This window comes from Talaromyces atroroseus (assembly GCF_001907595.1).
Source record: "Talaromyces atroroseus strain IBT 11181 chromosome Unknown scaffold_0, whole genome shotgun sequence".
In the NCBI taxonomy this organism is placed as follows: Eukaryota; Fungi; Ascomycota; class Eurotiomycetes; order Eurotiales; family Trichocomaceae; genus Talaromyces; species Talaromyces atroroseus.
Genome location: NW_017971432.1, coordinates 604144 through 621848, shown reverse-complemented (window position 1 = coordinate 621848; position 17705 = coordinate 604144). Strand labels below are relative to the sequence as shown.

Below are 17705 nucleotides of genomic sequence, written 5' to 3'. Positions count from 1 at the left end.
TACTTATATATTCAAAATTGCAAAAACCATTGGCAGCAAATAGTTTTCTCCAATGATTCAGTATATTTATGTAAATCGTATCCCGCTGTGCCACCAGGTATCACCGGACCACCGCTCAAACCACGATCCTCTCCAACAGAACCACCGATCTTCTTCAACGCCCAATCTCAAACCCCCACGCAGTGGACTGATAGGCAGAGGCTCAAACATCCATATACCCGATCGCGAGAAATCGTCCGCAATCAAGGGGCCAGTGAAATAAAACCACGAAATAACAAGACCCAGATTCGTGGTCCTGATAAGCCATCGAGGAGGAGGTGACGAAGAAATTAACGGCATTACTTTCGGAATCACAGTTATTTCGAAGAAACTCTGTATTAGCACTCCTAGCCCCTGGATGAAAAAGAATAGGAAGGCATTCCAGGGCCGAGAATCTGCAAAGGTAGTATAGCTGCCCATGGCGTGCACTAGTCCACTTAGCGAGAATGCGAGCATGACCTGAAGTATGCGTCGAGCGGACTTGTAGAATGACGTGTGATTTTTGTCGTTATCGTCGTTGTTGTTATTGTCTCCCTGCTTTTGATTACATGGCAGCAATAGCAAGTCCGATATAAACCGGCTGCATTCTGAAAACCCGAACCGAAACAACTGGTGCCACCATGTATTCCATGTACCAATTAACCCGTGATCCAGCACAGCAGCAGCGGATCCAAATGACTCAGGGTACAACCACGCTTCATCGAGAGGCTGGTGGGTGATACTCCTTGAAAAACTGGGGAAAGCAAGAGAGAGCCCCAAGAAGAAAATCGGATTCAGCGACGTAATGATATCAAGTGCGAAGAGAACAGCTGCCAGACTAGCTGTAAGTCGATATGCGCGGACCAGGGCTGGTGAAAAGGCCAGGATGCTAAAGGGCCATGGCGGTGGTAATGGGTTGTCTACAAAGCCCCAGAAATATGGATCACGCATCAACAAGAGTTTGAGGAAGTCCAAAGCTATATAATCTCGCAAGAAGGCACGAAATGCATACTGCAGTCTCACAGAGGGCTTGCAGTCTGTTAATCTCGTTCCCCTTTGCTTTGAAGACCGTGCCTGGTCTTCTGTGTCTCTGATCACGGCTTCTGGTAAAGGTGGCAATGACCTTAGGCGCCAGTTCCAATTGGGACCTCTGAAGTTGAAAATGAGATCGCAAACCCAATCAACACGATGGGACAATTGCTGCGGATAGGGCTGCCATCGATAGACTTTTAGCACTACTTGTCCAGAATGACTAGGTGTCCTACATTGATTGACTGCCTCTGGCGGGTCACTCTGCTTAGACACGTCATTTTCACGAGTATTCTTTGTTACCTCCTCGGGTTCCTTCTCGATCCTCTTGAAATCCCTTTGAACATTATTGGCAATAAGCATCGTAGAACTCCATATATAAAACCATGTCGTTATTAGACCGACAGCGTAGCCATTTGCAGGACCAAGGAACCTAACCTCGCGGATTGTATACAGACTGAGGACTGTAATTATGGCATGGAACCCGTAGCGCAGAAGCCGCGAATGGTAAAAGTTTCTGTGGCGAATGACAAGCGGTATGATCAAGAGAGCAAAGGTTGCGAAGACGTGCTGTAGGAGTAAAGGCGAGAAGGCGCCCGTGCGGAATAGTCCGTTGAACTCCTTTTCTCGCTCGCTAATCAGATGGAAGTGAGTATCATAGCGTGAGCTTGTCATCACTCGAGATTGCATGCTAGAATTTATCTGCAATAATTAGCAAGCAGGTAAGCAAATCTCGGCTTCTGGAAGGACTCACTGATCTTGTGAAGGGTTCTCATCGGCTCCCCAAATAACTACCGAGTGCTTTAACGCTTGAAACAAAGCAGAAGTATCGAAGCCTCTCGATCGGGCCATCTAGAACAAGAAAAGTCGCCGTACAATGCAATGATGCAGCTAGCTTACCGAGCTGTCGGGATGCACATCTGCTCAGGCACTCAGTATTAGAAGGAAACATTCCCGACTCCTTACGGAGTTTGGAGACGGAAGATGTTGCTCCTGCAAGATGACGTCATTTTCGAGTGCCAAAAGAAAGTCGGGTCGTCACCGCCTCGGAAGTCTTCAAGTTCTCCGTCCTGACGTATCATATTCATTCGGAGTGCATATTATGGTAGAGTCAGGCACAACTTAACCTGATGCATCGTCGGTTTGTTTACGCAAAACGCGTCAAGTGGGGCAGCAGAATAGATTCAAATTCAAAAGAATAGGGGCAAAACTACGTGCGTACTAGCTTGACAGTGTAATGAAATTACAGGTACGATGGATATACTCTATGCAGTCTAATATATATGGAGAGTTTCGTAAAAGTCGGACAGGAAAGAGCAGGACTCAGGCTCATCTCGATATTGCGTTGGCATGTGCTTCCAGGCGCTGCCCTGAGGGCATCCGGATGCAGCTTCGCATATCTGGTTGGGAGAATGATAGTGTCATCATCGTCCTGAAGAAAAAAAAAAAAGAACAAGGAGGGACCTAAACCTAATCTACATAGAGAGAGCTTGTTGTATCAAGGAGGAAAGAATAATGCAAGTCGCTTTTATACCGCTAAGCCTCGCTGGAGCCTACAAGGTTGCTCTAGGCAGACAATCGTCCTCGAGAAGGGAGAGCTTAGGTTTCGTAGCGAAGCCAATGCAGTGAAGTGTGTTCATTATTTTTCTGTTTCTGCCACATTCTTAGGGATCAAAATCATGTATATTTCGAAAGCTTTACAATACCGCTTTCCCCAAAGTGGTTAGAAGCTCTTCTCCACTCAATAATGTTCAGTAACTTACGTATCTTACTATTTGCGTACTAAGCACTTATCGATAACGTTTCCTCGCAAATCCCCCCTCTCATTTCCAAAATCCGGTGATATTTTTACCTGTTTGAAGGATTGGACGTTCTTCTGGTTAGCGACTCTAAGCTGGCTGGCCAAGATGGTTGGCCGCAGCAACAAACGTCGCGTTGATGTGGTCGATCTGACACAAAATGACCAAGAGAACGCGTCTCGCCCGTCTAAGCTTATGCGCAATGATCGAATGAACGCTGCGCTGGCGAATGTGAGCAATGGCCAGCGTTTTGGGGAATCCACAGCGTATATTTCATTCAGTCAACGCGACGATGACGAGACTGGTGTCGATGACCTGGTTCAGTCGAGTCAAAGTGTCAGTGATTTAGATATCAGCGCGTTTCAAATCTACGGTATTTGGCAGCTTCTACTTCATAGTCAATGTCAAAGAGCGTCTAGTTGACAATAGCTAGGCTGTATAAATACTAGGATCGTGGGAGTGCGTTTTTATAGTGGCTATGCTAGCGCTGGTGAACGTGTCTTTCTTAGGAGAGAGCCCACCAACAAATACGACCCAAACGCTATTAAGGTAGAAAATGTCATGGGTGCTCAGATAGGCCACATTCCCCGAAATGTGGCTGCTGACTTGGCAAAATACATGGTAGAGTCAAGATATCTGAAGGAGTTGGGCGGCTAGCCACTAACGATATCCAGGATGATAAAAGTCTGGTGATGGAAGGAATGCTTACGGGCTCAATCGGGGCCTATGACTGCCCCATTGCCATCACTCTTTTTGGCCCTACAAATCCTGTCCTAAGAGATCGAACAAAGAACCGCATGCTAGCCGATCGACTACCCATCACTGAACTCATTCGAACCGAGCAAGACAAGGCCAGAAATGAATGGCAACGCAAACGAGCACTTCAAGAAGCCGAGAATAAGAAGCGAGTTTCTATGAACGGCCAGAGCAGTGGCTTGTATCCTAATCTTAGCACCCCTAAAGGAATAGTCGACCCTACGAATTTAGAGGACCTTCTTCAACAGAGCAGTTCTATCAATATCAACAGAATGAGTCAGGCGGTAGAGAAGTTCGGTATCACAGAGTCTGACCTAGCCAATATGCCAATGGCTGAGATACCAATCGCTATGAACACCCAGCTTCTTTCGTACCAGCGGCAAGGGCTGGCATGGATGCTTGAAAAAGAGTCTCCCAAACTGCCTGAGGCTGGGGCTGACCACAACGTGCAATTGTGGAAAAAAGAAGGCGGTAGGTATAGAAATCTTGCTACAAACTATGCTACGAGTCAACCTCCACCTCTTGCAAGTGGTGGTATACTTGCAGATGACATGGGCCTTGGCAAGACAATACAATTTATCTCCTTGATAATGGCCAATTCGAAAGCCAACGATAATGGGATTTCTGCGCCGACTCTCATAATCAGCCCTGTCGGTGTCATGAGTAACTGGAAGCAGCAGATCGAAGCACATGTGAAGCCAGAGTATCTGCCAAAAATCCACATTTATCATGGCACAGTAAAGAAGGAAACCTCAAAAAATCTGAGTCAGTTTGGGGTAGTCATCACTACTTACGGGACAGTAATCTCAGAGTATGACCCCAATAAAAAGGCAGCCAAAACCACTCGGAATGGTCTCTACTCCATTCAGTGGCGTCGTGTAGTCCTCGACGAGGGACACACAATCCGAAACCCGCACACGAAGGGTGCCCTCGCAGCCTGTCATTTCAAAGCCAACTCTCGCTGGACATTGACTGGTACTCCTATTATCAATTCGCTCAAAGACCTTTACTCACAGATCCGGTTCCTCCGACTTTCAGGCGGCTTGGAAGAATTATCTATGTTCAATGCTGTCCTTATTCGTCCACTAAGCTCTGGAAATCCTGCTGGTGCCACCCTTTTGCAGGCTTTGATGAAAGCAATTTGCTTAAGACGTCGTAAGGACATGTCTTTCGTCAATCTGCGCCTGCCGCCTATGAAGATGCATGTCTTGCGCGTTAAATTTCATCCCCACGAGCAGGAAAAATATGATATGTTCAGGTATGTTCTTTCTCGCTATCAACCTCAATGCTCATTCCGAACAGAATGCCAATGAAATATACAGTGCCGAAGCCCAAGGCACGTTTGATAAGTATCGTTCTAGTGGGCCAAACGGCCGCACGACATACTCGCATGTCCTTGAAGTTCTCCTACGGATGCGCCAGGTGTGCAACCATTGGGCTCTTTGCAAGAACCGTGTGGACAAATTGATGGCTATGCTTGAGAAGGACAAGGTCGTTGAGTTGACACCGGAGAATATCAAGGCTCTCCAGGATATGCTCCAAGTCCAAATTGAAAGCCAAGAGACTTGCGCCATCTGTCTTGACTCCTTAAGCGAACCCGTCATCACAGCCTGCGCGCATGCCTTTGACAAAGCTTGCATTACGCAAGTCATTGAGAGACAGCATAAGTGCCCCTTGTGCCGAGCTGAAATCAAGGAGGCCAACTCTCTTGTTTCACCTGCAACAGAATTGGGCGAGGATGCCGGGGCAGTCGAGGTGGATGCTAGTGCACCAAGCAGTAAGATCGAAGCTCTGGTCAAGATTCTGGCTGCTAAAGGGCAAACGAAAGGAACAAAGACGGTAGTTTTTAGCCAGTGGACTTCCTTCCTTGACGTCGTCGAGCCACACCTGACTCAGAACGGCATACGCTTCACACGTATCGACGGCAAACTAAACTCCAATAACCGGGACCAGGCTATCGCCGAATTCACCACCGACCCCAGCTGCACAGTCTTGCTAGCAAGTCTGAATGTGTGCAGCGTCGGTCTGAATCTGGTTGCTGCAAACCAGGTGGTTCTGTGTGACAGCTGGTGGGCCCCAGCAATCGAAGACCAAGCTATTGACCGTGTCTATCGACTTGGCCAAACCCGTGAGACTACAGTCTGGCGCTTGGTTATGGATGGTTCGGTTGAGGATCAGGTACTGGAGATTCAAGAGAACAAGCGTGCTCTATCGTCGACAGCACTCAGCGAGGCAGGTCACAAGAAAGGCGAAAGCACGAACTCGAGGCTGGCAGACCTGGAAAAGCTGCTCCGCAAGAAAGACTCTTAGATGGTTGACATAGGATTGCTCAGCATGGCTTATACTACCGGGGTCTATTTCATTGTATCATACTTGACACTCTTTTTTTAGATTTCTGTACTTACACCCTTCCCGTTCTTTGTATTTCCTTTCGGGTTTTTCTTTTATTTTTCTTTTTCTTCTTCCTCCTCTTCAATTCCATATCTTTCTAGTTTGAGTTTTGGATGCTTTCTTGGGCGTCGAAGACGATCTTGACTTCATTTCGGGCGATAGAAACCAATTTCAACTGAAAAAGATCCAAATAATACTTATTCGATTGTCCATATGAAGTAGATTGACTGAGAAAATGTTCAATGCCTCTATATAAAGGAGCTTCTTTTCACTTGCAATTTACTTCGCAACAATAGAAACAACATCTTCATCGGCCACCATATGCCCTAATCCCACGCGCTGTGGCACGTGTCGAGCGCTTGCTCCCCATACAAGAGCGTACTTGAATGTGTCTTTAAGGGTACGGTGCACAGCATCACATACGTCTTCTATACTCGAGTTGCTGCGCACGATAAGTGCCTCGTTGAAATCAGGTTCGACGCCCTTTCTGTTGGTAACAAAGATACAGAGTTAGATTTCCCAAGAACTTTATTCTTCTAAAGCTTGAAGGGAAAGAGGGAACGAATTGCTTACCGTTTGGTATAGATTCGCATTAATCGAAGTTCTTTCCATACCCTTTCAACGACGTCTTGTACACCTAAATCGAGCTCACAACTCATGACCGCCGTGTTGGGCTCACGAGCGAGCTTGTCCAAGAAATCGAGACTGACACTATCGATCTTATTGTATACATATAGACTAGTTTGATATGCTAGTTAGCATAAGTCTTTCGCTATTTTCAATCACGTAAAAAAAAAGGATTCTGACCATCGGATGTATGTTCTATGATCCTTCATGATCACATCGATTAAATCGTCAACAGTCGCTGCAAAAAAAAAGTTAGAAATAGTCCATTCACCTGTTGTGCGGTTGCTTCTAGTCACATACCGTACTCATCCCGCACCAAAACTTCACAATTAAGCATCTTGTAGTCTCTCAGGATATTATAGACCATCTTCTCATCCAGGTTCTTCGGGGGGTTCTGGAATGAGATTTTCATGCCGCCCGTCTTCTTCGCTTTCAGGTAAATGTTCCTGTGGTGCTACAAGGTCAGTGAACATGACATTAAAGAATTTCGCAACAACAAAACACATTCGACTCACGGCGGCTCGCGATTAAGTCTGATTCCCACAGCTTCCAATTCCGCCTCCAACAAAGCTCGTTGCTCGGCCCGTTTGGTAGCATCAAGGACCATGAGAATAAGATCACTCGTCTTAGCTGCAGATATGACCTGACGACCTCTACCTTTACCCTCCGCGGCACCTTCGATGATACCAGGCAAATCCAGGATCTGAATTTCGGCCCCACCATATTCTAGGACACCCGGAATAGCCGTTAACGTAGTGAAAGAATAAGCAGCTACTTCACTACGGGTCTTGGTGATTTTGGACAAGAATGTCGATTTTCCGACAGATGGAAATCCGACGAGAGCCACACGAGCATCACCACTCTTGCTGACATCAAATCCAGCTCCTCCACCAGAGCCTGAACCTCCAGTTGGCTCAAGAAGCTGTGCCCTGAGGCGGGCAAGTTTTCTGTGAGGGAAGTGAGTTTACTGTCATCCCACACTATTCGGTTAAACTCGGGCTTTGCCTACCCTTTTAATAGACCCAAATGATATTCTATATTACGTATTAGTATTGGAGCTGCAAAATATACGTTTTAGCATGGTTTAGCTTACCCGTAGCCTTATTCTCTGTTAGGTGCGGAAAGGAACAGCGTCAATATTGATACAAAAAGCCCCATGCCATGGGGTCTGATGCGGGCATATGACAAGTCACTACACCATTGACAAGCAAACTTACTCTGCGTCCTTCGCATCTCATCTTCAATTCTACAATGAATTGATTAGCTTCAGGCGCCCATAGTTTTGTGGGGATAGTCGGCCCTTTACTCTTTGATTTTATCTGTGATGTTCACCATCTTGACGGCTTGGAGGCTTCCCCGCAATCAGATTTACTGAGAAAAGTACCGAGTGATTGGAATGGTGGATGCAAACAAGTATTCGTGGATTATCGTAGTCGTATGTGTCAGAATAAAAGTCACGGAAAGGAAAAAAAGCGAATTAAGAATCATAGCAAATCAACAGGCTAAAATCGTCCAGTCAACTTTTTTTGATATCCAAATATCAAAGGCGGCGGCGAATGGCAGAATAGATTACATAAGCACAACTATCATCAATTTCCGCCGCGACTCCGATAAAGCTTTAACTTTAGACCCCAACGACACCCACAAAAGCGCAATAGCAATATGGCGGATACGAAAACCCCAGAACCGCTGGAAGGGTCGGCAGATGTAGAGACCGCGCTTGCGCAGCCCTCATCTACTACAGACCATGACGGTGCCCTCGTGGCTACGGCCGACAGCGAAGCTCCTCAGAAGAAGACCAAGAAGATCATCAGACGGAAGAAACGACCAGCGAGGCCACAGGTTGATCCGTCAACAGTCAAGTCTGAGCCTCCTCCACAGACAGGAACTACGTTTAACATATGGTACAATAAAGTATGTCAATAATTGGTCCGCATTCAATTGTATATATTCAATGCTAACTTACTATGCGAAAAGTGGTCCGGCGGGTAAGCTTAAGTTTATACTCGAATTCGTTTTGTCCATGTTTCTAATTTCCAATTAAGAGATCGTGAAGACAAATATTCTTCACAAACTGCTGCGCCTGGCCGATGCAACGTTGCCAAAGATAGTGGCTACACTCGCGCCGACAAAGTAGCCGGCTCATACTTCTGTCTCTTCTTTGCACGTGGCGTTTGGTAAGTTTATATCTTTCTTTCGATAGATTAACTATACTTGCTAACAAAAACCCAGCCCCAAAGGCCAGGAATGCGAATACCTTCATCGCCTACCAACAATACACGACATTTTCAATCCAAACGTTGACTGTTTCGGTCGGGACAAATTCAGTGATTATAGAGATGATATGGGCGGAGTTGGTTCGTTCACGAGACAAAATAGGACATTATATGTTGGCAAAATTCATGTTAGTGATGACATTGAAGAGATTGTTGCTCGCCATTTCCAAGAATGGGGCCAGGTCGAGCGAATCCGTGTTCTGACCTCGCGCGGTGTTGGATTCGTCACTTACTCGAATGAAGTATGTATTTCTATGTTCGCCTTTGGTCACAACCATCTCTAATTGCGCGATGGATATACTGACACGTTTATGCTTAGGCCAACGCTCAATTCGCAAAGGAAGCTATGGCACATCAAAGTCAGCCTTTGACCACTTCCCTCGTTTATAAATCAGTTGGCTAATCTTTAATGACCAGGCTTGGATCATAATGAAATCTTGAACGTCCGATGGGCAACAGTTGACCCCAACCCGCTAGCTCAGAAACGAGAGGCACAGCGCCTTGAAGAGCAAGCCGCGGAGGCCATCCGCAGGGCGCTTCCTGCCGAGTTTGTTGCAGAAATCGAAGGCCGCGACCCGGAAGCGAGAAAGAGGAAGAAAATTGAAGGGACCTTTGGTCTAGACGGTTACGAACCCTCGGATGAGATCTGGTATGCGCGAACAAAAGAAATTGAAAGCTCAGCTGGAGGAAATCTCGCACAGCTTGAATTTTCTGGACAACCGCGCCTCATTGAAAATGCTCCGACACCTTCAGCGGACATACAAGATAGTGCCAATCAAGTGCAAAGTGGTATTTTGTCAAGTTCGACTTTGGCTGCTCTCAAAGGATTCGTGCCGGCAGCACAACCTGCTACGCCAAGTTCCAACGGGCCTTTGGTCGGTTATGGAAGTGACGATGATAGCGACTGATAGGTTGATTTAATCGAATATTTTCTGTATATTAATTGGTGTTTGGGAAATTAAAGGGACCAAAGGTATAATCGAATGAAAGACGTGACGAATTCCTTTTTTCTCATTTCATTTCATTTTTATGTGAACTTAAGATATACACCCAACCTGCTTAATAGGGGGTTAAATTCAGTGTCGTAACCGGATTTACATTTTTTTTTCTTCGTTATTTTCACGCTGAACGGCCCAAGTCATAATATATACACGCTCCAGTGCGGAAATTATAGATGAAGGCATTATGCGAGCCGTGCTCCTTACCTCCGCCTGGTGCATACTCAGTAGCAAGGTCCTGAAGCAGCTCGTGAACCTGCGCAAGGTATTTCCGCTCTGTGAGAGGGGCGTTTTGAATAACTGTACGCCAGCTGTCAGGGTCACTTAAACGCGTATCCCGAATGGCATCTAGTAGATCATCCCTCGTATCAATAGCAGCAATGGGCCCATTGAGGGCTTTTTCTACAAGTTCACGAGAACGTAGAAGAGCTGAAAACGTTAGATAATACTGATTTGCTGATAAAACTGCCTTGAACTTACCTGAGTCAATAATATTTCGTCGGTTCGTTTTCTTGTTCCTGTGCTGTGCGACTAGAATACGCACGTCATTCGCTCGATCTCCGCTTGGCCCGCCGGTATCTGGCTGATTGGGATTTCGCAGCAGTTTAGGAATGTCGACTACATTTTCACGCTGATTTCGAGACCGTATCTCTGTGCGCAGCCAAGGAACCAGATCAGACGTTCTCACATCATATTCCTCTTTCTTGACCAGACTCCTGATTTTGAGTCCGCGCTCGTTGCTATCGGCTTTGACTATCACGACCCATGTATGGCTATCCTCTTTGTAGTGAGACATCAGCCCTTCGAATGAGGACGCATCTACTGCAAGCTCAGATATTATGTCATGCGACCAAAGCTCTTGCACAATTCGCACTCCCAATGTGCGGAGTACAGTTGGATCGAAACTTGCAACGAGGACATCGCACTACATTCAAAGTCAGCATTAAGAATAACTGTACACAAGAGGAGGTAGAATGAGAACATACCCGTCGAGATCGCCAAAAGCTTTCGATTTCGTTTTCATTGTGCTTCGTGAAAACCCTCGTAGAATTCTTTATGAGTTCGACCATTGACGAACTCAGCCGGTCCCAGCTAAGATTAAAGCCTACTGCATGTGCCTGAGCGCGACTATAAAGCAGTTTGGGCCTGAATTCTTGAATCAGTCGGTCATATCTTCCTCCAGCGGCGAAAACATCCCGTCGTTTCCCATCAAATATGCATTGAAAGAGAATGCTGCCTCGGAAAAATTTGTCATTCAAGCTTGCCAGTGGGTTGATATAGACCTTGCGCTTAACATCAAACCCATGGATATAGGAAACTAGAGCCTTGATACGAGCAAAAATAGGCGGCAGCCTATCAGCAAATTCGGTGCCCTCCATGATTACTTGTAATTTCTGCTGAACTCTTTCAGGAGTATCTGCAAAAAGAGCATTAATAATTCCATCTTGGGTCATGACGCGAGTAGATAGATCACTTGCCTCGGAAATCAAACCTAGCCAAATCGTCTAAGGAGGTCGAGGCTACTCCAATGGTAGGAGATCGAAGCTCACTTCTAATCTTCTGCATTGTCCACTTGCCAACATTTAGCCTGCTGAGTACCTCCTTTGTGACCGGCATTTGAGCCTGAGTAATTCGACAAAATTCCATAATTATTTGAAGTAAATCGGAGTGGTTGATGTGGAAACACATTGGGACAGATCTTAGAACTGGAAATGTTTCGATAATTTCATCAAGGACTTTGATGACTTCTGCCTCCTTAAGAGCAAGATCCAATGTGTTGTAAGAAACTATATCAAAATCAGCTTCGCGGTGGGATTTAGGTTCGCCGCCATGTGGTGACTCTCTATAAACTTTCCCAAAAGAAAATGTTTTCTCCAATGACGGATCTTGTCGAGGAATTGCCCGAGCATTGGGTAGCGTGAGGTCGAATGGAAGTTGTAGCATGTTCCCAGAAGCATCCAATAAACGTACAACCCCATTTTGGTAATGACCTGATCGGGGAAAAACATTTTGTCTTGCACTCTCCACAGCTCCATGTCGACGAAAAATCTGTATGAGCTTCTCTTTGACAAGTCCCCGAATGAGCATTTCATTCGCTTCTGGATTCCCACGGGAGTCCATATCCCACGTGAGATCTTCAACCTTCCTCGGGGACTGAGAAAATATGGCCGATAATATCTTCTTGTAGTCAGGGGAATTGGGATCTGATAGGAGGCCAATTATGGCCCTTCTGAATGTCTCCTCTTCAACCTGCAGAGGTATTTTGCCGCTCTGGAGGAGCTCCGAGGCAGATGGTCGTTCACTAGGACGATGACTAAGTAGGGACTCGATGATCTCTCCCTGAATTGCTTTTTCTGCTTGCTGAAATATTGGGGGTAAGACGTGATTTTTCTCGCGCAAAGCTCGTAGGGTATGATCTCGTTCCATGCCCGTTCGTAGTGGATAATTCATCTCAAAGAAGATAACGCCAAGAGAATACATCTGTCGACAGTTAGCGGGCTTGCGAAAGTGTGTTCACGATAGTAATACTAACATCGACCTTCTCATTATATTGAGTAGTAGATGTTGATTTGATTTCGGGTGCAACGTAGTATGTTGTACCGATACTGCGGGTAAAATATCCTGCGATTTCCGTTGCTCCAGAAGAACGCACTTCTGTTGTAAAATGCCCGCTCATTGCTAAACCAAAGTCCCCAATACGAGGGTTATTGGCCACATCTATAAAGATGTTATCCGGCTTCAAATCCCTATGGATGATGCCATTGCTATGGATGTGGCTTATGCCATCCAGAATCTGACGAAAAAGACGCCAACAACGGTCGATATCATCGTAGAGGCCATCATGGATCAGATCTCGCAAAGTCTTAGAATTGTCAGAATAAGCTTAGCACATGAGCGAGCATATTTCCATCCAGGCAAAACTTACATGTTTCTCACAATATTCCATCTGAATGTAGAGGGTGTTCGTCACAGGTCGGCCCTGTGACCCTGACCGCACCCGATTGATTTCGCCACCGGTATCTGTGTTGCTAATAATCAATCCCTTTGATTCAACCTGTTCTTGATCTAAAGACGCGGTGTCTTCTTCATTTCCACTGTCGTAACCAAACTCGACCTTGGGATATCCGCTGGAACTGATAAAATCCAAGCCGCTAGTACTTGCGCCTAAATCACGATCCCCGATTGAATCATCTTCAGTTGATGACAAAACATCAGAGTCAATTGCATCATGGTCCTCTTCAAGCCATGCTGTATAGTATCGGACTACGTAAGGATGGTTTAGCCTCGACAGCAACATGATTTCAGAAAGTGTGTCTTTTAATGCACTCGCGGAATTTTGAGATATTTTCTTGATAGCGTAGAAGCGGCCATCCAATTTATTTCGTGCTTTGACTACCTGGCCAAACCCGCCTCTCCCTAGCCGACCAGCTTCATCAAAGTCGTGAGCATAACGCGAGAAACTGGGCAACCCAATTTGGGAGTCCATGCGAGGTCGTTTCATGTAAGAATTGGAGTGATAAGTTGGGGAATTCTCAAGTAAAGGAGCGTCAACTCGAAAGAATTCTGACGGTTGAAGTTGAAATGCGGTTGGGCGTTTCTTTGGATCTGGTTTAAAAACCTCCCGCAGAAGATCGTGCAGAGGCATTGAAAGATCAAGACTGTTCATGACGGCATTGGCAGATGTAAAACGCTGCAGTACATCTTTGCCAAATCCCATCTGCAGTAGTACAATACCGAGATCCCAAACATCAGTTTTGGCTGTCGAGTGCGCGTCGTTCTGTGTCAGTTCCGGAGGCAACCAGAATGGAGATCTTGAAGTCGCCAGTGTCTGTTGACGGTCACCACCTTGCGGTAGAGCCGCTTCGATATTCCCTTGAAGTTTAACAGTAGTGCTCCCCGTGGCATGGCGAAAAAGCATGACACGGCCGCAATGAATATCACCGTGCACAACGCCATTTCGGTGGTAAAAGTCAAGCGCTTCGAGCAACTGAATCATCCAAGAGCGAATTGAATCTACCCCAATGGCGCCTACCATGTCCAATAGTTCAGATAATGAGCCTTTATTTGCGTATTCAAAAAGTACACAAATTTGCCAACTGCAGCTTGATGTGTCCTGTGCTTGTAACGGACGGCATATTTTGAAGCCGATCAGATCAACTATATTTGCATGGCGTAGCTTCTTCAGAAGTTCGAGTTTGTCTTCACTCGTTCGCATTTGCTGCCGAAATGCTAGAGAGTCCAGACACTTCTCCTCAACATAAACTTCCTTTAACACCACAAGCGGAATACGAGACCGATTTTCAGATACAAGGGGCCTTGCTGTAAACGTCTCTGTATTCTGAGAGGACTGAATCAGCGTCTTGCTAGAAACCGCTTGAAAAGTGAGCTGTCGGTTGTCGATATCATTCATGACCAACGGGGGATCAAATGCAATGTAGCCGGAGTTGTCATCGGGAATTTCAGCTACATCCAATGCCGCAGACCGGCTCTTTCGTCGAGAATCTCGGGCCTTTATACGCTCGCGCTGTCTGATCTTATCTTGCAACAGCCTTTGTAGTGTTCGTTCTTCTTCAGCCGTAGCCGCTTCTTGTTTACGAAGCTCCTCTTTCCTGTGCTGTTCTGCCTGCTGAATGGCCGCGGCTTCCTGTTCGATACGCTCCTCTTCCAAGCTGGGCATATCTTTATCCTCTGCCCGTGCAACTGCGGCATCCTCAAGGACTTCTTGAATGTTCACCGCTAGCTCATATATCATCTCCGAGCCGAGTAATTCTTTCGGCTTATTTCTTATAACCATTTCAATTCTTGATTTCGGGCCTTGGCGAAGGTCATCCGATTCTTCGATAACCAGGTTGGGCACGGTCTTCGGGTATGTTGTTGGTAACTCGACGAACAATAAGACGCTGACGTTAGGATCCGAAGACGCTCTGAGGCGCAGCTTAAACGCCACTTCAGATGATTTCTTGAAGCAACTGTGAGATACTGATTCACCATTGAATAATCATACAAGGGCTGCTTCGGAGCGCATACCTGCCAAGCTGCTTGTCTAAGCTCTACATCTTGAAAATCTTCGCCGTAAATTGATCTCAGCGCTTCGGCTTCATCTTGATGGATCTCTCTGTAGTTTGTGGAGGCTAGAACCGGACCTTTGACGGGTGATGAGTCAAAGACAGACGTCTTTGCCTCCCCTTTGGGAGAGCCATTTTGAAGAGCATTGGTTGGTTTTTTCTGTTTCTTGTGAGGCATAGCGGGGCTGTGAGCGAGAGATCTATCATATGGAGTCTGGGATAGAGACAGGTCGCCCTTGTCACAACGGGAAGTGACAAAGAATGCAGCCGAAGCCGCAGCCCTCTATTTTTCAAAGAAACGCATTTTAAGCTGGGGTGAGTAAGTAGCAGACGTGGATTGGGATGACAGAAAAAGAGAAGATCGAGTCATCTACCACGGAATCTTTCTACGTCTTAAATGGCGGTATCGATAAGGATCCACCGCGCCTTACCCAAAGCGGGCTGGGTTCGCTGGCAGCTGTTGGGCCCGTGCCAGCTCAAGACGGGCAGGCGGTGACCCACCACGAGCTGCCCGTGGACGACCTGTAAACAAAACACAGCAAACCACGTCAACGGCCAGCAACGCCTCCATCATTGGACTAGCATGTCCATATCTTTGTTGTTTTTGTTCCGATGCTACGTTAGCTGTGAAACAGAAGGAAGTGCCAACAAGCCCCACGATGCTAGGCTGGATTACAGGGCAAACCGACGACCAGAGCCGGGCCCCTGGTAGGTTTCGTATCTGAAGCCTGCTACGCGATTTGCATACTGACACATCTCGAGACAACCCAGGCGCAATGGATCCGCCTGAAACCCCTGCTCCGGTGTTCGCTATGCGGGCATTCAGGAGTGTCATCTTCGGGACCCCTGCTGGTGAAGACAACGACAATAATGAGCGCCCAGCTACTATGAAAAACAGCGAAACGCCATTGATACGCAAGAAGGACGCGGTTCATCCGACCATCGAAATGGCCACAATTCAACAACAACAACAAGAACCGAAAGAGAAATCGAGCTCAGATGCGACAAATCAACTCAGCGTGTCTCCGACGAAAAGCATTCTCGTCACGCCAGGGACTATATCAAATAGGCGCAAGACCGTATCATTTGGAGACACGGCTGTTCATGGGGATTCGGAACGGGATCGGCCTCAGTCAAGAAGTAGCAGTTTCGCACCCTCATCCGCGGGTTCGGTAACCAGCCAATGGATGTCAAGCCAATCTGATGGAAAGTCGAGACCTCGAAGCAGGTTGACACAGAGCCTAATCGACGCCAAAGAGCTTCATACAGAAGAGCCTCCTAAAACGATTGAACCTGCGCGCAATGAGTCGTTCTCTACCAAAGACATATCAAATGATATCGCCAATGCGGTCGTAACCGAGGACCGCGACGAAACTGTTGATCTCAATGATCCACGCTCACAGTCAGGTCAATACTGGAAAACGGAATTTGAAAACTACCGCAAACGGACCAATTTTGAGATCAGGAGGCTTATTGAATACCGTGCAGTGGCAAAATCATATGCGCGAAAGAAAGATACAGAGGCCATGCGTTTGGCAGAAAAGTTGCAAAAAGAGGAAGAAAAAGTCGCGGAGATGGAGCGTCGTGTGGCTGGGCTTGCTTCGGATATGATGAGCAAGGATGTTGACGCTGACCGAGAAGACTTGGTTCAAAAACTTGCAAAACAAACCGCTCTAACACTTCAATTCAAACATAAAGTCGAGAATCTACGGAAGACACTTGAACAACATGGAGTAGTTGGCAGTCCAGATGCACAGACAGACTCGGAGGAATTATGTAAAGATGATCGAGCTGAAATTATTAGGCTACAACAAGCCCTTGACGAAGCGAATAAGAATCTTGAAGAGAAGGTACAAGATGACGAATTAGAAAAGCTTCGAAATTTAGCAAAGTCTTCCGAAAACAAGGTGTCTGAACTTGAGAAGGAAAATGCTTTGTTGAAAAAGACCATAGCAAGGGTGAAAGGAGAAATGGGAAAATACGAAGAACGGCGTTCTGAGAAGGAGACCAAGTTGAAACAGCGTGCGGCTAAATATGAGGCACGATGTCAGGAATATAAGGAGAAAATGAGAGAGTATCGGGTGTCAGTCCACGAAGAACGGCAAATGTATTCGCAGCAAATTCAGCGCTTGAAAGAAGAAGTCGCCGCTCTGAGTCTTTCCAACAGGAAACTTTCCGTAAACGATGCTCAGCGGAGTCTCGAAGAGAAGTCACATGCGGGAGTACAAGTTCACGATTTTGGTGACCAGGGTTTACATCTTCCAGTGGACAATAATGAGGAAATGTTGCAGGTAGGTAATCTGCCTTGAAGAGTCCGCAGATCAATTACCTTATGATTCACAGCATTGTCTTGCAGATAATCGAAGGAATCGAGGACCGGGATTTGATGGAAGCAATATATTGATTCGATTGGCTGGGTCTCCCGAAAAGGGTATACACGGCACTTCTCCCACCGAAAACAACAATACTGTCAAGCTACCATCCTCTCCGCCGATGTCATCTGAACCAGTCGTAAATACTCACTGGCAACATTCAGCCCTATCAACTGCTACTGCACGAGAAACCCGGACTCTGAAACGTACAAAGGCCATTCAACCACGGCAGAAAGGCGGGGGCCAACTTGAAGAGGAAAAAGAAAATGTTCGCTACATTGTAATTTGATTGATACCCATTTCGTCTTGTTTGAAAGTGATAGTTTGCCTTACGCAGGTACTCCTCGATTCTGTCGTCTTTTACTTTACACCG

The 17705-nt window shown here is 46.5% G+C and overlaps 6 protein-coding genes across 6 annotated transcripts, besides 1 other annotated feature; 3 read left to right on the top strand and 3 right to left on the bottom strand.

The window, feature by feature from the left end:
- Positions 1-66: 66 nt before the first annotated feature.
- On the bottom strand, positions 67-1899 carry UA08_00215 (hypothetical protein; the record flags this gene model as incomplete). Its single annotated transcript, XM_020259997.1, has 2 exons — positions 67-1738; positions 1802-1899. The coding sequence occupies 2 exons, from the start codon at positions 1897-1899 to the stop codon at positions 67-69; spliced, it is 1770 nt and encodes a 589-aa protein (XP_020124530.1).
- A 1055-nt stretch (positions 1900-2954) lies between these two features.
- UA08_00214 (hypothetical protein) lies at positions 2955-5912 on the top strand (the record flags this gene model as incomplete). The annotated part of the gene is made up of 5 exons (XM_020259996.1): positions 2955-3219; positions 3296-3395; positions 3472-4073; positions 4404-4860; positions 4925-5912. The coding sequence occupies 5 exons, from the start codon at positions 2955-2957 to the stop codon at positions 5910-5912; spliced, it is 2412 nt and encodes an 803-aa protein (XP_020123951.1).
- Positions 4137-4170: a repeat region (Identified by RepeatMasker using a combination of RepBase library and repeat library created with RepeatScout).
- Positions 5913-6272: 360 nt separating the features above from the next.
- Positions 6273-7853, bottom strand: UA08_00213 (Ribosome-interacting GTPase 2; the record flags this gene model as incomplete). The annotated part of the gene is made up of 8 exons (XM_020259995.1): positions 6273-6480; positions 6567-6731; positions 6801-6858; positions 6921-7066; positions 7136-7567; positions 7630-7654; positions 7714-7728; positions 7838-7853. The coding sequence occupies 8 exons, from the start codon at positions 7851-7853 to the stop codon at positions 6273-6275; spliced, it is 1065 nt and encodes a 354-aa protein (XP_020123950.1).
- A 429-nt stretch (positions 7854-8282) lies between these two features.
- Positions 8283-9804, top strand: UA08_00212 (Pre-mRNA-splicing factor cwc2; the record flags this gene model as incomplete). The annotated part of the gene is made up of 6 exons (XM_020259994.1): positions 8283-8534; positions 8598-8608; positions 8666-8797; positions 8853-9138; positions 9216-9255; positions 9314-9804. The coding sequence occupies 6 exons, from the start codon at positions 8283-8285 to the stop codon at positions 9802-9804; spliced, it is 1212 nt and encodes a 403-aa protein (XP_020124529.1).
- A 211-nt stretch (positions 9805-10015) lies between these two features.
- On the bottom strand, positions 10016-15138 carry UA08_00211 (hypothetical protein; the record flags this gene model as incomplete). The annotated part of the gene is made up of 7 exons (XM_020259993.1): positions 10016-10323; positions 10375-10819; positions 10881-11386; positions 11445-12375; positions 12428-12757; positions 12821-14854; positions 14923-15138. The coding sequence occupies 7 exons, from the start codon at positions 15136-15138 to the stop codon at positions 10016-10018; spliced, it is 4770 nt and encodes a 1589-aa protein (XP_020124528.1).
- A 481-nt stretch (positions 15139-15619) lies between these two features.
- On the top strand, positions 15620-17621 carry UA08_00210 (hypothetical protein; the record flags this gene model as incomplete). The annotated part of the gene is made up of 3 exons (XM_020259992.1): positions 15620-15668; positions 15732-17251; positions 17304-17621. 3 exons carry the CDS (start codon positions 15620-15622, stop codon positions 17619-17621), a joined length of 1887 nt encoding a protein of 628 aa, XP_020124527.1.
- Positions 17622-17705: the final 84 nt, after the last annotated feature.